Below are 24,638 nucleotides of genomic sequence, written 5' to 3'. Positions count from 1 at the left end.
AATTGAGTACTATGATATTCTAGAAAGCCTAGGCTGTCATTCTCGATGTGGTAAAGGACCAGTGTAAATACGCATGTAAAGATAGAGCCATCGATCTTATATATGCATTGTAACCACCGAAAGTAGTGATAGAGCTTAGCCTGACTGGAAATGAGAAAGCAGTGCAGTGTCATAATGAAACTGTGCTTTAGGTTCGTCTTTCATGTGAGAAAAACAACAGGATGAGAGCAGAAGTAAGAAAAAGACAATTAGAGTGTGTAACTCCAAAACTGGAGAGAATTACACAGACTAAGGAAAGACAGATTGAAATGTCAAACCGTAAATGTAATACAGCGAGCACGGCATGGGAACCAAGCGGGGTCAGCTACTATCATTAATACCCCCTTTTCAACCTGGAAGCTATCTTTTAGCTCCTTTTCAATCCGTCTGAGTTTACACGGGAAACTTTAAATACATTCTACAATAGCTCTTATATCAGCACAGCCTAAATCTGAAAAGAAAGGACGGAAATTAGTCATCCTTCTGGGCCATAGCAATCATTTTCTTTATCTGTGATCCACAAGCTTTCTATTTTGATGTAGGTAAAACAAAAATTAACTAATTCAGGCCAATGACTAGAAAAGTCTTATAATTATAAATATGAAGAAGAAGAAGAAGAAGAGGAAGAAGAAGTAGTACCAGCTGACCTATAAAAGTGCACTGAAAACAATGTGAGAAATGTTTTAAGTACACTTAGTGGCCACTATATTAGGTACACCTACCTTCTATTTACTCATACACATTATGGAGTACAACTGTTAATTGGTTCCTATAAATCAAATCTCATTGTCATTTCCACTGTACTCTGTTAATAATAATAATAATAATAATAATAATAATAATAATAATAATAATAATAATAATAATAATTGGCTAGCAGTGGCCCTGATGTCATGACTTTTTATTGATGAGTAAAGTAGAGAGGAGTTAATGAGCAATGTGCAACTATATTACAGTAAGTTTAATTGCTAAAATAGCCATTGGGTGTATGTAAGTACTTTGGGAAAAAATATCTACTGCTACTCTTACAATATGTTTCCTCAAATGTTAATAATATAAAACTTAGAAGAAACACCTATCCGTATCTTACCAACAAAAATAAAGTAGTCAGAATTTTGAATTCTAGATGATTCTGACCATCTGATGGTACAATATAATAATTAATGCTGTAGATTTCTGGATCCTAGAGTCGATTCCTTTATAAACCCTTTACCTTAGTTAGATAGTCGTGGATATTTAGCGTGGCAAGTTTGGTGAGGTGGCCGTTAAGGCCGAGCGCCATTAGGAAGCCTGCGTACTCGTTGGCAAGCTCAGTGCTCTTCGGTTTGTTGTAGGTGATCCAAGCCGATTCGACACGCGATGCTGGCGCAATCTTCAAGCCTGCTGCCACACCGTTGTGAAAGCTGGGCCAGCTTGCCATATTTGGTGGCACATCAACATTGCCACTGTTCAGGTCCACAGTGGTGTTCCTGGGTGGCGCTCGTCCTGCCAAATAAAGTGAAGGGGAAAAAATGTTTTTCAAACAATTATAGAACTCCTTCGAAATTAACAAAATAATGAGTATCAAAACGTTGACCTGGGAAAGACGTCTGTACGTTTTCATGTTTTGTGATTGAGCTCAGAGATGATCAGATATGGTCTGTTCCACTTTGATTTACAGGGGTGCAGAGTAATACCAAGCCTTTCAGCCACAGATGACTGTGGCATCGATTGGAGCCCAGGGACAATAATTGAAACTGATGTCCCAAGAATAGGTTGAACAATTTTGCCACATGCAAACATTTCCCATCAGCTGCATATAAATGTTTTAGCCATGTATAACTGTATAATCTATCCATCAGCACAGATACTGAATGATACATCCTGCATTACCGTTTCCTGCATACTAAAAAGGGTAAAATTCTGAATGGAAACCAGAAGTCTTTTTCCCCTTTGTAGTTCTAGAGCTAATCCAGTCAACATATTTTTCTGGACCAGAAAATAAGAGCAGATGCCCGGTCTTGGAGAACTGTTTTCTAAGTGTGGTTCTGTTAAGCCACATGACAGAGGAAGAGAGTTATTATCTATGAACATCAAAGAGGAAATAGGCCGGAGAAAACAAGATGCAAACATGAGAGCTTCAAGTAGCCAGAACACCCTTAGTATAATAGCATTTTCATTCAGCATCTGTTTCATATGTACAAAATACTAAATGCTAACTAGTTCTGATGTCTTATTATTTAGACAAAGCAGATTGTTTTGTGCCTGGGCATACCAGTCAGGTTGAGCTTGGGCACAGGCAGGGGCTCGGTCGGCACTGGATGGTACGAAAACAGTGTGAAGAGTCCTCGACCCACAGGGAGAGCCATGGTGCGCTGGCACAGCTGGAGAAGTCTGGCAACACACATGAGAGTGGTACAGTTAAACAAGTGAGAACTGCTTACTATTCTACAGCATTGGAAAAACTATTTTAAAAAATGTACATTTGCAAAAAAACTAATCTTAGAAACATTTTTGTCTATATCCTGTCATATTCTGACACGTATGTTAGCAGCATATACTGTAGATTCCTTGCTGAGCAAATGGCTGACGGTAAAGGTTAAGGGCCTTGCTCAGGGGCCCAGCAGTGGCAGCTTGTTGGACATGGGAATTAAACTCACAACCTTGATTGGTAGCCCAACACCATAACCACTAGGCTCTCCACTCTTCTTCATCAAGGCTCTCTCACTAAATTTAAAACACGACTCAAAACCTATCTATTCAATAGTGCTTATTCCACATGATCTTAGGCTGCACTTAAATGTTTAAGTGTTAAGATAACTGTTTAAAATATTGTTTTATTTATTTATATTTATATATATTTGTTTGAATATGTATTGTGACCTACAGGCACCTATAAATAAAATGTATTATTATTATTATTATTAATTCTCTCCTGTTGTATCCCGCCGGTACTAGTAAAGAAGCTTCTATAATAAATAAGCCCTATGATGATGTAGAATCATCATTACAATCAATAAGTACATAAAAGGGTGGGTTCTCTTACTTGTTCTCCTTCTCCTCAATATACTCATGGTCGCTGACCTCTGGCAGGTGGGGGACGTTGACCCGCACAGGTCTGGAGCTTTGGAGCAACCGGCGAACCTCTTGAACACGAAGGTCACGGCTCCAGATCAGTCCCGTCACCTCTGGGTGAAGATCTGTCATACCATCCTCTTCCTCATCTGCCTCACTCGTTATTGGAGATTCTAGTGGCTCATTTAGGGCTACCATCTTACAAACAAACAAACAAACAAACAAACAAACAAACACACACACACACACACACACACACACACACAGGAGAAACAAATTACTTTCTCTCCCCAAGCATAAATATATTTTTTTTATAAAAAAAAAAAAAAGGAAACTTGTATAAACAGTTTCTATTAAGTTTTTGTCCTTTTATATATGTTCTCAATTTGTTAATGATGGCCTTACAGTGTTCCAGCATTTATACCCCTCTCATGACCGATACCTTTCAACAAGAGATCTACACTACATGCTTTGTAAGCTCTTTGTAAACCACAGCTTCTGCAGTCAGATGAAACCAGGAAGACGTGAAGAAAATCCTTCAGATACAGCTGACCTTTGTCAAGGATTATTCAGAATTAATTAATTGATGACAGCTATATGATAATTAATGTAATTGGGTCATTTGGAACAAAGACAGTTATTAAAGTATGCACACTTTATGTAGCCAGGTTATTGGGTGTTTTTTTTGTTTGTTTTGTTTGTTTTTACCTAAAATCTTTGATTGTTTTTCACTTCATTTTATATGTTGTAATTTTTACATCCTAAAAACCTGCCATTTTAACATGATTTTGTTGTTGCTGTAATGTTTTGGTTTAAATAGTATACAATAACTATCTTAGTTTATTCTAATTGGTAACATAAAAGGGAATCAATGTCCAAAACTTGCATTTTACCAGATGGAGTATATTCTTTATTATTATTTTTTTATTTTACATACTAGTATCTCCTCGAAGTTTTACACTTTTAACAACATTTATTATACTAATTAAATGATAGACCAGTCACCATTAATGTTTCAGATCAAACAACAAATTTATATATTGTGATGCAGTTTTTAAATTAAGGTATTTATTATTAAGAGAAAACAAAATCCAAACCAACATGGTCCTGTGTGAAAAAGTGTTTGCTCACAACAACATCCAAAGAACTGCAGGTCTCACTTGCCCCAGTTAAGGTCAGTGTTCATGACTCCACCATAAGAAAGAGACTGGGCAAAAAAATGTCCTGAATGGCAAAGCTCCAAGATGAAAACTGCCGCTGAGCAAAAACAACATAAAGGCTCGTCTCAGACTTGCCAGAAAACATCTTGATGATCCACAAGACTTTTGGGAAAATACGCTGTAGACTGATGAGACAAACAAACTTTTTGGAAGGTGTGTCCCATTACACCTGGTGTAAAAGTAACACTGCATTTCAGAAAAAGAACCTCATAACAACAGTAAAATATGGTGGTGGTAGTGTGATTGTCTGGGGCTGTTTTGCTGCTTCAGGACCTGAAAGATTTGCTGTGATTAATGAAACCATGAATTCTGCTGTCTACTAAAATTCCTGAAGGACAATGTGCGGCCATCTGTTCGTGACCTCAAGCTGAAGCGAACTTGTCCTATGCAGCAGGACAATGATCACAAAACACACCAGCAAAACCACCTCTGAAATGAATGAATACAAAATGAATACTTTGGAGTGGCCTAGTCAAAGTCCTGACCTGAACCCTATTGAGATGCTGTGGCATGACCGGTTCATGCTCGAAAACCCTCCAATGTGGCTGAATTACAACAATTCTGCAAAGATGAGCGGATCAAAATTTCTCCACAGCGCTGTAGCAGACTCATTGCAAGTTCGATGCATGATTGCAGTTCTTGCTGCAAAGGGGGGACCAACCAGTTATTAGGTTTAGGGGCAAATACTTTTTTACACAGGGCCATGTAGGTTTGGATTTTTTTCCCCTTATTTATTTAAAAACTGCATGTTGTGTTTGCTTGTGTTATCTTTGACAAATATTTACATTTGATTGATGATCTGAAACAAGTGTGGCAAAGAAAAAAAAATTAAAAATCAGGAAGGGGGCAAACACTTTCACACCACTGTATATTTGTGTGTGTATATATATATTTTAAAGGTCTCTGGTACTCTCTGTGATGTATTTCTGGAATTATACTAAACGTTCTATTAAAATAAATTAGTCAAACAAAAGCAAAACAGGAAACCGCAGTTTAGCTTTTTCTAAAACAAATGAAAACTTCCAAAACCTTTTGTGAGTTTAATGCTAGTGTTTCATTAAGCACAATATCGAGCAGAATTATATGTTTGTGTTAATACTTTCATTACAAGCCTAACCACAATCTGTAGATTTTTTGTGGTGCTCAATAAATAACATCCAGCTCAATGAGTTATATCAAAGTTCAAAAACAATGCCACCATCAGGACAGATAAAGGGCAACGGGTTGGCGTTGTTTTTAAATCAGTGGTGCACCTGAGTAAACCCGGGATACGTGCAGGGCAATGCTTTACCTAGAAATAATATTGCTGTGTTTCACTTATGTGCAATACAACGCCTACAGCTAACAGTTTGAGTTTTAACATCTAAGTACATGACTAAGGGCTTGACTCAGATTTGAAGCTGAGAGACTTAAGACTTGACTTGTAAACATCTCTGGTATATAATGCTCTGTGCTTCCTGCATAGTCACTATGTAGGTAGCTGGTAGCTATTTTTAAGCTACTTACCGGTTTTCCTTTGGCCAGGGAAACCTTGTGAGCCTGCTTGGTTAAATCCTGTCGTCCAATCAGAGCACAGACCTCTTCAGACCAATCGGAGCAGGGATGCTCTCTGCACTGGACGATGGCATCACGGATAGGCAGCGCCACACCAAAAGGCACAGACTCCAGATCTTTCAGCATAAAGCCTTAAAATAACAAGACAAAAGCTTAGCTAGATAGAAGCACTAACTTCACTTTTGTGAACAGCCTTGAAGCTTATAGCTAGATATCAATTATATCTCAGGCAAGTAGAACTGGGGTTTTTTAAATCATAGTATGACAAGATGTGGAGTTAACGATGAATGTCAAACACACCTTCAGAGGTCAACCACACCACCAGTTTCTCTGCGAGACAGCCTGCTGGAGAACTCTGCTTTACACTGCTCTGTCTGCAACCAACCACACAAAACACAGCCTGAAAATTAAAGGGCTTCTGAGGCCAAATGTAGATGTTCTGTACAATTATAGTTGTTACGATTACACGTTTTACCCTTTTAGAGCAGTCATATGACAATTACCTTCTTAGGGCAGGCTCAGTGAAACCCTTCTTCTGCCCTAAGGAAAAATAAAGGATGGAACATATCATTTACATTTACATTTACATTTACGGCATTTAGCAGACACCCTTATCCAGAGTGACTTACAACTGAGCAACTGAGGGTTAAGGGCCTTGCTCAGGGGCCCAGCAGTGGCAGCTTGGTGGACCTGGGGTTCGAACCCATGACCTTCCGATCAGTAGCCCAACACCTTAACCACTGAGCTACCACAACAAATGTTTTATAGATGGATCTAGGGTTAGGGTTAGCAAAAGTAAAAGTATGGCACACAGAGCGAATCAATATCATTTGTTTAATATCACCTCAGTCTCATACAAGAAACCTTTGATCTCTGATGTAGAAACCAAGGAGAAATTTTTATAACTGGAGCGCACACACACACGCACATGCACGCACGCAATCCACCCACACAGACACCCCCACTCTCACACACCCCCACTCACAACCACACGAACACCCCCACTCTCACTCACACACTCCACTCACTCACACACTCCACTCACTCACACACTCCACTCACTCACTAAACTCACACACCCCCACTCCACTCACACACCCCCACTCACACACTCCTCTCACACACCCCCACTCACACACTCCTCTCACACACCCCCACTCCACTCCCTCACACACTCCACTCCACTCCCTCACACTCCACTCCACTCCCTCACACACTCCACTCCACTCCCTCACACACTCCACTCCACTCCACTCCCTCACACACTCCACTCCACTCCACTCCCTCACACACTCCACTCCACTCCACTCCCTCACACACTCCACTCCACTCCACTCCCTCACACACTCCACTCCACTCCACTCCCTCACACACTCCACTCCACTCCCTCACACACTCCACTCCACTCCCTCACACACTCCACTCCACTCCCTCACACACTCCACTCCACTCCCTCACACACTCCACTCCACTCACACTCACACACTCCACTCCACTCACACACTCCACTCCACTCACACACTCCACTCCACTCACACACTCCACTCCACTCCACTCACACACTCCACTCACTCACACTCACACACTCCACTCACTCACACTCACACACTCCACTCACTCACACTCACACACTCCACTCACTCACACTCACACACTCCACTCACTCACACTCACACACTCCACTCACTCACACTCACACACTCCACTCACTCACACTCACACACTCCACTCACTCACACTCACACACTCCACTCACTCACACTCACACACTCCACTCACACACTCCACTCACTCACACTCACACACTCCACTCACTCTCTTTCTCTCTCACATGCACACACATCAGAAGAGTGACAGCTCACCTGCAGAGAGCCGGGACAGGTACTTAGACACATTAGATGAAACCGCATTTTCATCTTCCACTACATATAGCGCATAGCTCTGCCAGAGAAAGAGAGAGAGAGAGAAAAAAGAAGGGGAGACAGATGGAGAGAAAAAAATGAACAAATGTGCAAATGACTGTCATTAAAAGTGGGACAGCACCCGTGTGGTTTCGGTTTTCTGCTGCAATGACATTAAAAGTCATTCTGGTTATGTTAGCGAGAAATAGCATATATGCACTGCTTCTAACCAAGACTAAAGTCATCGACCACATTACTGTATACACTAACCACAGAATAGAAGGGAATGCTATCTCTGAATGTCGTATCGGTTTAAGGAAAAGAGAAACCTCCGCTTGAAGTAAAACAATTCCAAATAAGAACATTAGAACAATTGGTTTTATTTATTTTTATTTTATTTTTGAAATTCATTTAAGCAAGCGATAGTTTCAAAGAGATTGAATGGACACTGATCTTTGGTCAGACCTCACAGAGGTTTAAATGGAGTTAACAGAGGCAGATACTGGGGCACACGTAGCTCGTAATTACACGGTGGCTTGTCAACACCTCTATGTCGGTGTGCGTCATCTCACTCGACCTGATGGGAAGAGATGCCCACCCCCACCCCAGTGATTCAGCCCTCCATTTCCATGGCTTAAATTACAGCAGGAAAACTTTACCAATGCAAACACAGAGGCATCTCTCATTTTTTCCACTTATTGACATATGCACAGTAGACGGCACGTACGTGCACACACACACACTTTGAGCATGACTCCGGTGCCTCAGGAAGGCAGCAGCATTAATAAAATGCCATTATAATCAGCTAAGGGTGCTGTATCTTCTAAATTTTTGACATTTCCACAAAACATGATGTCCGAACATAGGGGCATGAGACAAGATCAGAGTTCTGTCCTGAGAACTGACCTTTATTATTATGTTTCCTTTGTTTGAACATAATTATATCTAGAACCTTAACATAATGACACGTTCTACTACAGATATGTACAATCAATTTGGATGATTTAATCCTGTCATCTTGAATTGAAAAATCATGCTGAACATTTATATTTTCATCAGTCTTGTGAGATCTGGATGGATGTGTGGCTGAGGTCTTAAAAAAAGAAATCTACAGATTTACCAACACAATCAGTTTGGTCCTCTCACAAATGCCAGGCAGGTATGGAAATGGGGGCACTTCCTGTCCCCTCAGACAGCTGCTTAGCCACGCAAATACACATGGAACTTCGCCATTCAAGTATGCTGGCCAGCTCATCAACTCCATCTGAGCTTTAGAGACAGACGCACACACACACACACACGCACGCACACACACACACACACAGAGTATTAATTTAGTAACAACTTCAGCATTGTCCAACCCTCAAACCTGCAACACAGAGAATTGCCCATCTTGGCTGTTTGATTCATTGTTAACTCAGTAGAGATGCCTTGCTGCTAATGAGGGGACCCCGAGCCATTGATCAGGTACTTACCCCGATCTATCTTGCAGGTTTCCTTGAAGCTTTTGATGAATGAGGGGTAATCACGCCAGTACAAATCAATGTATTCCTCCTGCTCCAGGTCCCTAATGAAATGAGGAGGGCAAGAGGATTAGAGAAAGAAGTTGTCTGATCAGGTTGTTTATGCAGGTCAGGTGATCAATACGTACACTGATTATAAAACCACTCTATAATACAAGGCGATGGTTTCATGCCGGAATATTCTACATAAGTGCTTATTGCAACAGGTTTATAAGTTGCATTCCACCTCAAAATCTTCTAACAGGCTCAAAAATCTGTTTGAATAGTATTTTTACATTTACTACCTCATTTCTTACCCCTTAAAAATATTGTTTCTATACATTTCAACAACTCGTGAAAGCTACAGCAACAGGGAAGTGATTGCTGAAATCATTAAACACTTAAACAAGCGCATCACAAAATTTCTTTGTCCTTAATAAAGCAGGGTTCTTGGGACAAAAGCGGAAAATGGGCAAGTGTGGGGCTTCCAGCCTACACGCTGTTACCCACTAGAACTTACAATAGGACCCACTTAAGCTTGTGTTTATGTTGAATACAAAAGCGGGCTCTTGACATTTTTTCTGTAACAATTAGGCAAGATCGCTCATCTGACTATTCTGACCTTAACTGAAATGGCAAAGCATTTTTCTCACCCCACCATTTTATTTGATTCACTCCACTTTTTGTTCAGAAAAGTAGGGAATATTTGATATTTACTACAATAAATGCCTAAGTTGCTGTACCTGGCCATCTGTTGGAGGAGGCCCACGAGGGCACGGGCGCCGCTACACTGGAGCTCGTCCAGTTTTAAGTCCTCATACAGCAGATGGAGCACATAGAAAAGTGCTGGGATGTGGGTGAAGAGCAGAGCTGAGGGCTCCAGCCCTGCTGCCGGCCCGCTCTCAGTCATGATACCAGCAGACACTTCTGCATGCAGACTGGACATGCCTGGGGCTGGATACACAGACACCTGGCTGTGGTAGTCTGAGCTACAGAGGTATGCCCAGTCCTTGATGGAGAAGAAATAATGGAATATGTTTGAATGTTAAAGTGACTGCTCTGTATTTGCTCTGCTCAAAACGGTTTCTCACTCATTTCAATCTTTTCTTAAATCATGGACATGTTAGTTCCAAAAGCAAGTGTTTCAAAAGCAGTGTATTTTAATCAAAACTTTATTCAATTCCATAATCAGTTTGTTCTTATTTATTTGATCTTATGTATGTATTTTATTTTGTTATTTGGGTCCCCACTTACTTCGTCAGACCCTGTATCAGCTGGACGTGCCTTCTTGGGAGCAATTACCGGTGAGAGGGGCACTTCAAAAAGCAGCTGTGGAGAAACAGGCTTATAAGTCGAGACCTTTGACGCACGCATTACTATGACGCAATTAAACTAATAATAACAGCCATCTCATATATCCCTCAACAACATAGACACGAACGTTACTGACGTTCCGTGTCCACGACAGCCGCTCCGTGTTGTAGCCCATCAGTGTCATCAGGCATGTGACAAACAGATTCCACTCCTGATGCATGCTGGGTCCTCCGGGAGCGTTGTAGACATTGTACCACTTTACCAGCACCTTCATAGCGGTGTCTTTGGGCAAAATGAACCGAATGGCTTGCAGGGATCGTTTCACTGTAAACACACAGGCGTTAGTAATTTCTCAAATTGAACCCGTGCTGTTCAGCAAATGTAACGCAACCTTCAATCCTCATTAAAAAAATAAGGCGGTGAAAGGTTTATGTTGAGCAGGTTCCAATCAGAGGAGGCAGCAAATTGAAAAGAAAGCAGCTGAGGTATAATGACAGTGCTAGATCTGAGTAGGTGGGAAAAGATAGAGTGGGGAATGGTAATAATAAAAAAAAAAGATAAAATAGATGAGTGCATGGAATGGAGGGTCTTTGCCAATATGGGATTTAAAGGGGACTGTTTGATGAACAGAGGTGGCCCACAGAATCCATGCTGAAGGTAGGAGGGCAATAGGATTAACTGTAAAAGCAGAATAAATGGAAACTTTGTCCGTGGTCAAATTTAAATTCCATAAAATATGAAAATCTGTGTTGTGTGTGTGTGCATGTACATAATTAATCATAAATGGTCATAAAAATGGAATTGGTCTGATAGGCTAAACAAACCTTTGTATAATGCTGAACCATAAAAATGGAGCATAACCAAAGCACAAATTCAACATTTTTCAGAATAAATAAAAATAAATTGCATTAATTTTAACATTCAAACATACAACACGTTATCGGTGCACAAGAGGCAATTAGGCTCTTAATGAATCTGCCAGTATCTTAATTGGCAAATAAACTCCAAAAGGTCAAAACAAAGCTGGTTAAAATGTCACTTTATTAGAAGTAGGGCGTGATTTCCTTCCTAAACCAGATGCCCTATTAAAGGAGGACACACGGGTCATGATATGCCCTCATTTGTGAGGAAGAAAATATGAAGAGTCTTGAATATGAAGTTTTATCTAAAATCCTATTTAAGTGCAGTCATACAAGGGAAAACAGTACACTACAGTATGCTGTAACAGACTATATGACTGGGCTGCCTGTATGTTACATGTTCACACAGAAAATCCTACATTCATTGGGGGTATTTTCTAATTCTGTATTACACAATATTGCATCAAAGGCATTTAAAACAACAGCATTAAAAATTCATGCTCCGAGGCTAGAAAATATGAGGGCGTAGGTGATGATGCTCAGTGATGTGATTGAACACAAAATGTGGGACCAGGGATGCAATCTAATACATAATCTCATAAGTGTCTGTGACAAGCGTGTGTGTGTGTGTGTGTGTATGTGTGTTTGTGTTCTAACCCAGCTCTGATGTAGCCACTTCAGGAATGGTGATCCTCAGCATTGAGCCATTGCTCAGCTCCTGGAACAGAATTGGACAAAAGGACAAACTCAACACAAGGTAAAACAGGTAACAGAAATGTCTATGAAACAATCCAGTAACAACCCAAATGACCTAAAGCTATGTTATAAGAGCTTTAATGAAATGGCATGTCAGCCAAAATCCATAAAGATTGTTGTGACAGGTCTAAAGGAAAAATACTCCTGGCAGTAAAACATGCTTTAGCAGTCTTGACAAATCAGGCCTTGCAGACAGAGCATGGAGCTGAATAATTATGTCAACATCGTGACAGATTCCTGGTGCTCCAGGATGAGTATGCACACATTCGCGCTATTTTGCTTCTATAATGTCAGCCTGGACATCATAAACCAAGGGTTGTTAAGAGCTTTGAGGAAGAATATCATTTAGGACTGCAGCGATGCTAGAATTTCTAGGGTCCTGACAATACCACAGTCATCCATGTCCCTGAATTAGGAAACACATCATTCCTCTCAGAATACAATAGCCAATTTTGATCATCTGTTCACTTATTAATAAAGAACAGGGCAGTCAGCATCACTGTTCAAGTGGCCTGATCAGAAGATTGCTAAGATGTCAAAGCTTCATGCCTCCGAACAAGCATCTGTCCCTTACAGTCTTTGGATTTTAGTCATACTCATTGAGAACCAAGACAACACTTGTCTGCACTACTATAGGTTACACAATCAAGAGATTTTTAATAAATATTTATTTTTAAATGTCCACAGTTATGTATACCACGTATGTAAAGAAAGTGTCATTTCAGCTATTTCTATGGAGGGAACATATCACTCACACTCAAGGGAATTAAAAGAAATGGAATGTAATACAAGATCAGGGTGACACGTGGGCTCTACATTTACACGCCTCGAACACAGCTGGTATGGATTGAACCACTTGAAAGCATAAGTGCTCACATATGGAGAAAAGAAAAATTAAAAGATATTCAGGCTTTTAGATTTAGGGGATTCAAAAGGGTGCATATATTTCAAAGCACCCAGTTCAAAGCACCAAAGTATCCAGTTCCGTGTCAGTGGAATAGAAGTGTGTGTGTGATTGTGTAAGAGAGCAAGAGAGTACTGTTTGCAGGCTGACCAGTGTGAGGCGGTTGCTGACTGGGTCTCGCAGGGCTTGGATATGTGGCGTTGCCTGCTGGAATGGAGAATCCTCTAGCCACGATGACTCATGATGCTGCACTGTTCTCATCTCTGACACCGGGGAAGGCATGTCGGACTAAATGCCGTGGGAAGAGATGGGTGTGGGAGGTTTGGATGATGATAAAAAATAAATAAATGAATAAAAAACATGACACCATAGACTACAAAAGTTATAAGGCATCAGATACAACTGTGACAGTGGCCCAGAAATGGAAAAGCATTCTTTCAGAAAGCCACAGCGAATGTAATGTAAAGTTCTCCTACATATTAAGTGGTTAAATCAATTCGATTTGAACTCCTTCACTGTCAGCTTTTACTTACGGGTTTTTCAGTTTTCTTTTTGTTATTATTATCAATCTAATATAATCGCTGACTTTGTCTTCATTGAGAAAAGAGCAAAGCTTTTCAATGTCATTCTTTAGACAGCTTTTGATTAATGAAGGTGCACTTGTGTTAAAAGTAACTCTAAATTTAAATGGATCATTCTACTGATCCAAACCTCTGACCTATGGAGTAAGCAACAACTGCATTTATTGTTGTACTATGAAATGTCTGCAAGTCAGGACTTTTCCTGCTATTTTAATTTAATTCATGAGACAAAAAGCTTGTAATAATGTTAATAAGATTGTTGCCCTGGAAAGGTTGTCCCCGTTATGTACCTCTGGGAGCCTGCTCATATGGTGGACGGTTGCTTTCGCTGGAGTGCTCACGTTCTCCAAAGGGGTGTTTAAGTGCGGCAGGGCGTTTGGCAAACTGAAGGTTGGTGACAGAAGACCTGGGACAAACACTTTGCTCACCTAAGGAGAAAATAGACAACTTTTTCTAAGCTTCGTCTGTGGACCACCTCAGCTATGAAATCAGCCCCCTTAGTTTTGCAATACAAGAGCATCAGCTTCACAATATAAACACGGCTATAACTTTAAAACTTCTGTAGGATCTCTGGGACTTGCCAATTCCAGCCAAATTACAGAGAACTGCATACTATTACAAACTCTTAGAGCTGTAAAACTCACTGTAAACCATGCAGGAACTTTCACTGCTATATTCTTAAGAGTCATTTTTATTCTTTGGCTTTTGACTCATTATTGATTCATTATGTACTGTTCTTACTGTCTTCGGACACTATATTTCTTATTGTAAACCACTTTGGGTCAAATTCTTGTGTGTTCAATGTGCTCTATAAATATAGTCTGACTTTACATGTAAATTCAAATTCAAATTAAATAAAACATTACAGCACTGATCGAGAACCCAGCTGTTTTGTTTTTACCTTGCAACGGTGAGTGGGCTAGTTACTGCACGTATGCATCGTTTGTTGTATGGCTGTAGTGTGTTTCTGTAGAGATAGTGCTAACAGAACAGCATTTTAAACAAGTCTAATATTCATGCAGTCAGTAACTCCAGCTTTCCTGTGGCAAGATTCATTTGATGTGCTGCGTTTCATTTGGTGTGGCATTTAAATAAAGATTACATAGCAGATTCAGTACCAGTAAGTGGGGACTGTTATCTAGCTTTGACGGCTACGGTTATGACTATGGCACATTTACACATTTCACTCATTCACTATTTGGATGTGCCTTCCTATTCATATAAGCAGCAATGTCAAATGCCATATTAAAATAATAAGCTTGCTGACGTAAATCTTACTACTGAACTGATTATGGTCATGGATAAAGTGTTTACAATTATAGACATCTACAGGCAATCAGTCTGGGGTACAGGATCCGTTTGAATTTGTTTCTTCGGATAGTCTTTATTAAGCACACTGCCAAAATGTAGAAGCAGAAGAACATGAGAAAATATTAGCTCACCTGTGTGACTCCGGTGTACAAGACCAAGCTGCCATTGTTTTCTAATACCAGCAAAGCATCTATGTCCTATATAACAAGAATGAAAGTACACACTTAGAAACTGAAGACTTACGAGTGGGAGATGTACAAACATAGAAATAACATTACAATATAATCCAAATTTAACATGCAATATATAGCAGGATATTGAGAAAAGAAAGTAATGCCAAAAAGAGTAATGCTTTATTTTTTTATATATATATACATATACACACACAATAATAGTTTTTTTTTATATGTTCAAACAACGTAAAAAAAATTCTCACAATAGCAAATGTTATATCCCTATATTGCCCAATTGTCCTAAGAATTATAGTCACAAAAACTGCAGCATTTTATCACTTATAGTCTATATACATGTAATATCTCTATCTGCCCTATAAACAGTCACTACTACTACTACTACTGATTCTGCAGGCTACATTACATTTCCGCATGCATCTTTTATAAATCTTACCGCCAAAGGTGCCGCATCTTTAGCCGGAATGGAGGTAACTGAAGCAAATATGAGCTGGGAAGTTTCATTGCTTTCAAGAAACTTGACGCATCTAGAAGAAGCACCAGAGAGTTGACAAGAAAGCTGTGTAAAAGCTAAAACCAGAACCATTCTTCGGTCTAGCAGGAAAGCGTGCATAAAATAAATGTTTTAAAGAACAAAATCACGAATGAAAACGTAAAGCGTTCTTAAATCATGGCAAGGAAGTGAGTGTATGCTCACCTGAGCTGCTGGTGGGATTCAACCAGGAAGCACAGATATCTGTTCTCACACAAGTCAGAAGTAATGAACACTTTGGATGCCTGGCAGCTCTTCTCCCTAAACAAATATCAATTAGACTTTTGATGATGATGATTATATTTGTTGGTATAAAAAAAAACAACTAGATGAAACCTGATTCACTATTTATCTGATTCCAATCACCACATTGACCCGACTAGCCCAATCTAGCAAGGACATTGTAATCAAACCCCAGGTACACAGAATATAAAGTGTCCTTGGTTTCCATTCCTCAAGCATCAAGAGTAAACAAAACACAGGTATATTAGCTTGTTAAATCTGTAATGTTAACTATACAGTTCTGTGTTTTAAGGAGTAAAGTAGACAACACTCATCACAGTGAGGTGGCTCGAATATTGTTTACAGAAAACGAACTTAGAGGCGTCCATATTTTTTCCCCGGTTTGTAGCTCGAAGGCGCAAAGGTCATAAATGACTTTCAACTTCTGAGTCAATTCGAGCGCTGTATAAAAGTGTGTGGGCCGGGGTACAGGGATGAATAAAGTCAGAAATGTGCTGTGGTGAAAGACCACAGGTGGCCTTAAGGTTATAATAAGAATTCTTAATACAGAAAGGGACGAGTAACTGGTGACGTTTATGTAGAGTGGGTGGAACGTGGGCTGATTGTAAATCGTGTTGAATTTATTGTAATTAAGAATGAATTATCGCATGAAAGCCAGTAGCCAAGGCAAGTAGTGACAAAGATATGATCTTTGCTGAACACTATATGTAAAGCTGTATGTAGTCATGGTGTAGGAAAGTAATCTTTGTAAGTGAGTTAATATGAGAATCAAAATGAATGTGTTGAGTCAAATTAATTATATCAATATTACAGACAGTTTTAGGGTTAAAGAATTTTTCACAAGAATTTTTACATCATACTGTATTTGTTCAGGCAATTTGATCCTATTTTGTGAGATCACTGAGGTCATATGAAAAGCTTCCTGAAACAGTTCTTTATAAAAGTGCTTAAAAAGGTCTGTTTTAAGTTGATAGCTTAGAATCAGAATATGAACCGTTTTAGACGACACAGTGCAATCAGCCAGCCTTTATAGTGTCTGACCTGTAGGAACTAATAGTCTCTGTCCATAGCTGCTCAATGCAGAGGTGAGGCAGGATGGGCTCCATCTCAGGCATTAGTGCTGTTTCATTCAGGGTGCTGTTGGGGGATGTCAGCAGGCTGTGTCCGCGGGCTGACGGTGAGTGGCATGACATGTTGAAGCGCTGTGCTCCCGTAAAAGAAGGTGCTGCCATGCCAGGGGAGTGGGCTCGGCTAATAAACAATCACACACAAGCACAAGAAAAACACTTGTGTTGGAAACACTGCTGCCACTAAAATATGGCTAGTTATTGCCATGCCTGCCTAAGAGGAATGATTAGCGCTCTGATACTGAGAATCTGCATTAATACCATTGATACGTGGACATCTTTCAAAAATGACACATTAATTGCATATACTGTATATCAATAACATGCTATCACACTTGTAGAGTGTAGGAAAAGTAAAGTGGAAATATGCCAATAATTGACAGAAGGTGTTTAAATGAGTTGTGTAGAGCCTGGCTCACCTGAGAGCAGCCATGTTGGAGATACTGGGAGAATGTGCCCGGGAGTGCAGTGAGGGAGAGGCGGGCACACGACTCTGGTTATGCAGCGCATGACAGTGTAGGGGCGAGCCAGGGGAGTCTAGCCGGCTCATGCTCCTCAGGTGGGTGCCAAGGAAAGTGGGCGCGGCTGTGGGGGTCTGAGCCGTCCCATCCTGACTGGGACACTTCAAAACCGTAGACTGCTCCTGCATCATTTACAAAGGATTGTTAAGAGATTTTCTAAATAAAGAAAGAAAAACTAAATACAGCATTAGTATTTCAGAACAGAACTTGCTCCTTAAAATTGCCCTACAAATTATGACAGATAAACAGCACTGCTATTACATTTAGGTATGGAACTGAACATGATTGTTAACAGGAATGGTATAGCTGGATCAGTGTTACCTCTGGTGTGACTTTGCGCAAAGACCAGATAGTATGACTGCACTGCTGTGTGTCATAGGTCATGATGATGGAGGGTTCTGCACAGGAGAACACCACTTGAAGCGCGCTGTCAGATACATACTGCAGCCGCTGCATCTCAAACAGGCATGCTGCAGCAAGACAAATGGGTTAAGCGCTAAATGACAATGTTTCCATATATGCTCTCCTCCAAAATTATTGGATCATCAAGGCCGATTCTTATGTATGTGGATTTGTAACACCAAACACACACACACACCACAATTCATTCTGAGATCAAACAATGAATATGAGAAAGTTGATCAGAATTTCAGATTTCATATCTTGATATGACATTTTAATGTCTTACAGTTTAAACATGGCACCTTTTCAGGAGCCACTGTAGCTCATAAGAGGATAAAGAGACTGCATCTCACCTGTAGACTTGCAGACAACAGGGGCTATTTCATCCAGAGGGTGGAGCATGCTAAATAGTGTCGGAAGAGGCTCCCTGACAAAGGAAAAAACCCAAATGAATACATATATAAACACAGATAAATGTTAACTTATTTTAATTAAATGCAGGGAATGTAACTGGACTGCCAACATCACCACAAACCAATGAGAGGAAATACTAAGAACTCAGTACCTTGAGGGGCTCAGTGGAGCATCAGATGTGACATTTTTGCGCTCAAAAAGCAATCCAAACTTAGTGGGCCACAAAAAGGAGACCTAAATTACATATGATCAGACTGTTACCATGGTAACATTTGTACATCACATGTCATCGTGCTAATTCTTGAAAAAAAATTATCTGTATTAGTGACAGATTATGTAACACCGTAACTATTAGTGAACTCAGATTTTTTTTACCCTAGGCTAATAGAATATATACACTAACTATGAGAAACAAAGCTTGTCCAATATCCAAAGACATATTAATGAAGTACAAAAAAAATCAATCCTGCATTTTAGTGGTACAAAATTCTGGAATATTATATTACACTTTCAAAAGATTTCAAATCAATTGTAAAGCTGCCATTACTTTAGCATAGTACCAAGAGGAATAAATAATGGCATGAATATGACAATTTAGCAGTACACCTGGAACGATTTACCTGAAACGGCAATGGGGATATGAAGTCCTTCCCACTCACAGAGTGTACATTCACACATGTGCTTTGCACGATGCAGACACTCTGTTCAACCGTGTCCTTTTCTACAGTATAAATATAGAGAACAGCTCCACTGAAGCAAGTGTTAAAGGTTCACCTTTACAAATACATAAAAGATACATATGTAGTCACTCTAGCCAACAATGAAAAAGGGGCTTACCCTCTTTCCGGGATTGAGGAACAGTGAAATTACACCACAGGGCCTGTAAGAGATAAGTTTCCGCAACAGACAGCATTTTACATGTTGTATATATGGAGCAACACTGGTGTGCAATTTTATCTCTAAAATGTACTTTTTATGTGGAACACCTATACCTAAAGGTGACTGTGACATTGACATGAGGGAGAAACCTTGAGAGGAACCAGATTCAGAAGGGAACCTCATCCTCATGTGTGTGATGCTGGTGAGTAAATAATATAAATGTAAATAATGTCCTTTCTGTATTTTTGTATTTGAGTGGAATTAAGCAACCAAGAGCTCCTGAGGAACTAACAGGTCAGCATCATTCCTGAGTTCACCACAAACTTAACACTAATTCCTTCCTGCCAAAGTCTTCAAATGATCGCTGAAGATGACATATTATATAATGCTGTAGGTGGGGTTTGGGTTGATGGCTGTATTTTCCAGGAGAAACTACTGTATATAGTGATGTGTGATTTGGTTACAATATGGAGTAAATTCTGAGAGCTCATCATGACTCCATGAAGAATCTTGTTCTTGCACCATCAACAAAACATAATGGCAGTAAGACTGTGGGTGGCTCTATACACCAACATCTTGCATAGTAAAAGGAGTTAAATGTTAAAAGCGTATTAAAACATTATAGCTGGCACAAGTTTAATGCTCATTTGAAACTTGTTTGGGGAAAATGGCTTGCCACACATTAAGAATATTGCGTTGAGCTCCTAAACTTTATTTGGTTGTGTACAATGGTGATGCATGTTTATAATAATCTGACCTTTCAATACAAGCAAGTTTCACAAATAATAGAGAGAAGGCACATAAATGCAGCTATGCTGTGCTGCAGGAGACAAAATGAAACATTTAAAAGTCTAAAAAAGCAAATAAATAATGGATTTGTTTTTTGTTTTATTTTAAGAGTTGTATGTCTTGATTTCATCTGACTACTGAAGGAACGGTCTACAAAGCGCTTACGAATATGTATGAGATCTTTGCAGAAAGATAGTGTTTAGGAGATTTGTACCACCACTGTCAAATTACCAAGAACTGAACTTGACACCAACAGTGATAAAAAGACAAAAAGAAAATGTATCAGGAAGACTGTGAAGAGCACGACTGCAAAACTAAAGGAGCTGCCGGAGAATCTGAAAAGAACTGGTCACTTGCATGTGCATATCTGGAGTAGGCGTAGGGTGAGGTAGGGTAGACTGAAACCCTTACTAACAAAAACACAAAACATCCACATTTGCCTACATGTTTGTCACACAAACAAGTTTATCACCAAAAGGACACTAGCCATGGTGAAACATTGTGATGGCAGCATCGAGTCTGCTTCTCTTAAGCTGAGACTGGGGCACTATACAAGAAAGAGGGAACTAAGGTTACCTCCAAATACAAATCTATTTTGGCACAAGACCTGACAATCAGTGAATGGCCAGGATTATACCCTTGCAATTTGACACAACTGTAGCGGTTTTGTTAGAAAGAGTGGAATATTAAAGTCAAGATATTGAATATATATATACTCAGTTGGGAGGCTCTTATACAAAAAGACAGAGCTGTATTACATTGTATTAAAATATTCAGCTCCATGTTGACATGGCTGCATTACAAAATCTCTGCAGATTTTCATGTGAATCTCCCGTTCTACCAGAAGAACATGGAACTCATTATCATGTTCAGGAATCCAGTCTGAGACAAGTCCTGCTTTGTGACATGGCGCATGATCAGGCTGGAAGCAGGCATGGTAACCTGTGGCCATTAAAAGAAGCACATGGCTAACAACATATTTAATAGTCTGTGGCATTCAAGCGAGGATTGGTTGGAATTAATAGGCCCAAAGTGTGCCAAGAGAACCTCTCTCACACTATTACACTACTTCCACCAGTCTGGATTGTTGACAAGGCAAGGTTGGTAGAATGAACCCATAGATTCACCAAATTCTTACCAGTGATGCTCACAGGTGACCAAACTCTCACCTGTGAGCCTCAGCAGAAATCAGGATTTGTCAGACCAGGCTGTTTTCCCAGTCTTCATCTGTCCAGTTTTGGTGAGTTTGTACCCACTGCAACATTGGCTTTCTGTTCCCAGTGGACAGAAGCAAAACCTGATGTTTTCTTCTTCTGGAGCAGGCCATCCTCCTCAAGGTTTGAATGTTGAAATTCTTTTCTGATCACTATAATTGTACAGAATGGTTACAAAATCTCAAATGCTTTTCGATTTCTATCAGCTCAAGGCAGTCTGGCCAATTTGCTCTAATCAAAAAGTGGTTTCTGTTCACAGAACATCTGTTCACTGGATGTCTTCTCTTCATTGAACCATTATGAGTAAACTCTAGAGAGTGTTCTGTGTAAAAATCCCTGGAGATTAAGAGTTAAGCAAGAAATACGGAACCAAAAACCATGCCACAACCATTCTGATAGTTGATGTGAACATTACCCAAAGCTGCTGATGTGTATCTGCATGATTTTATGCCCTGCTTAGGCTCCGCACAATGAGCTGATTAGATAATTGCATGACAGTGTAGCTCTACATGTGTCCCTAATATACTGCTCCAAGTTTTTGAATGAATTAAGTGATTATGTTCCCAACCCATATTACTGATACCTGCTGAACGGGACTGTCCACAGTGAAAGCCTTGTAAACATATGAAGATTGACTTTTGGTCCCACGGCTCCAGATGACCATGTGTCCGGCTACGTACAGCTCCTCTTCATACTCGGCTTCATCACTCAACACAGCTGAGCTTTTCCTCAGCTGCCAGGACTCCTGCTAGGCAAAGATCAATGTAAAGTGTTTCACAAGACGTCTGTCTGTCTGTGCTGTACAATGATTTTTTTGCGGTTCCTATCAGCTGTCAATAAAAATGATACATATTTCTCGTCTGAAGGATGTTACAATTTGATCTCAAACAGCAAAGACAACTAATCCCTATAATAAACTCTAAGGTGAATGAGGTGTGTGAGAGCAGAGATTTCTGTGCTTGAACGAAGGAAGAGTGTCACCTACTTTCTCTCTCTCCTGGAGGCTGACCTCCTGCAAGGAGCCCACTAATCCGGCCGTTCCATCAGAGCACCAGAGCTCGGGGGCAGGCTGCAGCTGGCGCAGCTGGAGATTCACGGCGCTTGGGTGGCGTTGGCAGTGCTCACGGCCGAACGGGACAAACGGCTGCAGTTCCCCAGCGGCAATCATCATGGCAGCTCTCTCTTCATGCACGTTCGACATGAGTCCCCAATATCAGCATTTTATTTCTGTGTGTGTGTGAGAGAGAGAGAGAATGTTTATATTTACATATGACCCGACAAATGGATTTCTTTCTGTTTTTTGTTTTGTTCTGCTTCAACATTCCACTCTTCCTCATAATTACAGCATTATAAACTGTTAATGTTAGAGAGTTTTACAATCAAAATGTAATTCCCAAAAATATCTTATCAGAGAAAGAGTTTCCAGTTTCTATATTCTAAATAAAACCTAGTGCTGGCTAAGTTTAAAACCCATAACAATAGCCTACACACGTGCTATGGTCATGTGATCTATAAATGGTCAAGTTCAATATGGATGGCTACAATCCATACAGTAAAGGTCTAAATAAATAGGTGTATGTAGTACATTTTGTTTCTGTTTGTTTATTCTTTTTTCACAAGCGTGTGCATCAGAAATACACTCACTGATCAAAATTACTGCAGATGTCCTTCAGCAACATTACTTAACAGACGTATATTTTATCTGGAACTCTGACCTTGTAGATAAAGTAAATACAGGATTTTATGTTTTCGTTTACTTTTGGCTTTAATTATATATCATATATATATATATATATATATATATATATATATATATATATATATATATATATATAGAGAGAGAGAGAGAGAGAGAGAGAGAGAGAGAGAGAGAGAGAGAGAAAGGATTTTCAAAGTTACATCTTATTAATAAATTTTTCCTTTCATTTTCAAGGTTTTTTTTTTTTTTAATGACTAATTACTACCAGACAACACAGTGGCACAGCAGGTAGCATTATTGCCTCACACGCCATGGGTCTAAAATCCTCCGGAGCTCCTGATCCTGTCTTTGTGAAGTTTCTGTGCTGTTTCCATCTTCTAGACAAAACCATGACAGTAAGTAGACTGATTTAAATAAATGTGAACGTCAGTGTGCAGGGTAGCCTGAGATGGACTGTCGTACCTCCCAGAATGTATTTATCCTCACAGCAAATGTTTCAAATCCTTCAATTTGGTCTTGAACATTGATACCAGTTTTAAAAAACAAAAACAATGCTTTCCTTTTTTTATACTTATCTTTAATTCCTACCTAGTTTTCTCAGCTTTTAATAAGTATTTTAACGCTTTTATTAAAGATTGATTTAGTTAGTTATTTGATTTGAGTTTTAAATTAGACCTATTTGACTTATGCTCATGACCAAAGCCCCTGTGCAGCCCCCAGCATGCACAAGCATCCAGCTGAGTCTCCTCATAATGTGCTGTTATGTGTAGATCTAGTTTCTGTTACAGTGATAGAAATTATACTTGACAATATTAAATAACAAAAAAAAAGTGTCTCGTCCCAGCTGATAATATTACACTGTATGTTTCAGAGGCGTGTTGCTGTTAGCTTAGTAACTAGCAAGTTAGCTTCAATGCACAACTATTTTCTAACAGGTCGTTTTAATAAACAATTATTTATGTCATGACCCGACAAACACTCTGAATAAAAACCTGCTCTTATGTCTGTTGCAGACGTTCTGCCTTTCAGACATAAACCGGCATTTTTTTTTTTTTTGCAAAACAAGCTAGCAACTATTAGCAAGCAAGCTATCAGCTAAACAGACCTGGTAATAAGGAATAGTCTGGCTCTTGTCTTGGAGTCCCGTCCTTTCTTTCAGTGGATATCACCAGAATGTACTAGACCGATAATGAAACTAACTAAAAACTAATGATAAGCAGTGAAAATGAAGTAAAAACAGACTTTCAAAAGAACGCGGACATCTTTGCAATCCCGTGAGCCTCTGCACCGAGAACAGCCAATCACAGCGAGTGATTGCACTGCTACACGGAAACGCATGTGAACTGCACATGTATGTAAGGCTGTCCAAGGAAGACTCTAATGCAGTACTCTGTAGAATGCCAGTCAAAGTCTTCCTCCCCGTCTACTTTAAATAGGAACATCTGGTTACTTTTTTAAGTTAATGAGGTTATACCGTCAATTCTAATCCTTTAGCAATCAAATTATGTTGTAGGTCACGAGCTTTGGTTATTTTTCAAGCATCAGACTGAGTGGGAAATCTGGTCTGTATGACGTGTTAGAGTTGGCTAGTTTGAGTATTTCAGGAACTGCTGATCTCCTGAAATTTCCAC

General features: G+C 39.7%; 1 protein-coding gene across 5 annotated transcripts in view; it reads right to left on the bottom strand.

Annotated features, from left to right (window-relative positions):
* The window catches only part of anapc1 (anaphase promoting complex subunit 1), a 36,902-nt gene extending 12,490 nt beyond the window's left edge, over nucleotides 1–24,412 (bottom strand). Inside the window, exons 1-28 of one of the 5 annotated variants that reach the window (XM_047812649.1) lie at nucleotides 24,113–24,412; nucleotides 22,294–22,535; nucleotides 21,892–22,056; nucleotides 19,264–19,306; nucleotides 19,047–19,147; nucleotides 18,578–18,660; nucleotides 18,366–18,439; nucleotides 17,932–18,080; nucleotides 17,509–17,732; nucleotides 17,004–17,213; nucleotides 15,885–15,980; nucleotides 15,624–15,714; nucleotides 15,128–15,193; nucleotides 13,976–14,113; nucleotides 13,255–13,392; nucleotides 12,102–12,162; nucleotides 10,712–10,908; nucleotides 10,525–10,599; nucleotides 10,014–10,279; nucleotides 9,244–9,335; nucleotides 8,889–9,037; nucleotides 7,730–7,808; nucleotides 6,371–6,407; nucleotides 6,168–6,241; nucleotides 5,820–5,998; nucleotides 3,065–3,291; nucleotides 2,294–2,412; nucleotides 1,253–1,524 (exon numbers count right to left, since the gene is read on the bottom strand). In XM_047812649.1, coding sequence (XP_047668605.1) covers nucleotides 1,253–1,524; nucleotides 2,294–2,412; nucleotides 3,065–3,291; nucleotides 5,820–5,998; nucleotides 6,168–6,241; nucleotides 6,371–6,407; nucleotides 7,730–7,808; nucleotides 8,889–9,037; nucleotides 9,244–9,335; nucleotides 10,014–10,279; nucleotides 10,525–10,599; nucleotides 10,712–10,908; nucleotides 12,102–12,162; nucleotides 13,255–13,392; nucleotides 13,976–14,113; nucleotides 15,128–15,193; nucleotides 15,624–15,714; nucleotides 15,885–15,980; nucleotides 17,004–17,213; nucleotides 17,509–17,732; nucleotides 17,932–18,080; nucleotides 18,366–18,439; nucleotides 18,578–18,660; nucleotides 19,047–19,147; nucleotides 19,264–19,306; nucleotides 21,892–22,056; nucleotides 22,294–22,509 — 3,621 coding nt within the window. In that variant the 5' untranslated portion in view covers nucleotides 22,510–22,535; nucleotides 24,113–24,412. Of the gene's footprint in view, nucleotides 1–1,252; nucleotides 1,525–2,293; nucleotides 2,413–3,064; nucleotides 3,292–5,819; nucleotides 5,999–6,167; nucleotides 6,242–6,370; nucleotides 6,408–7,729; nucleotides 7,809–8,888; nucleotides 9,038–9,243; nucleotides 9,336–10,013; nucleotides 10,280–10,524; nucleotides 10,600–10,711; nucleotides 10,909–12,101; nucleotides 12,163–13,254; nucleotides 13,393–13,975; nucleotides 14,114–15,127; nucleotides 15,194–15,623; nucleotides 15,715–15,884; nucleotides 15,981–17,003; nucleotides 17,214–17,508; nucleotides 17,733–17,931; nucleotides 18,081–18,365; nucleotides 18,440–18,577; nucleotides 18,661–19,046; nucleotides 19,148–19,263; nucleotides 19,307–21,891; nucleotides 22,057–22,293; nucleotides 22,536–22,952; nucleotides 22,972–24,112 lie in introns of those variants that run through there. The other 4 variants (XM_027165848.2, XM_047812651.1, XM_027165849.2 and 1 more) reach the window with 4 other exon arrangements.
* Nucleotides 24,413–24,638: the final 226 nt, after the last annotated feature.

The sequence above is a fragment of the Tachysurus fulvidraco genome, chromosome 4, assembly GCF_022655615.1.
Source record: "Tachysurus fulvidraco isolate hzauxx_2018 chromosome 4, HZAU_PFXX_2.0, whole genome shotgun sequence".
NCBI classification, from domain to species: domain Eukaryota; kingdom Metazoa; phylum Chordata; class Actinopteri; order Siluriformes; family Bagridae; genus Tachysurus; species Tachysurus fulvidraco.
Note: the sequence above shows the minus strand (reverse complement) of the source record. Positions and strands in the feature narration are given on the sequence as shown.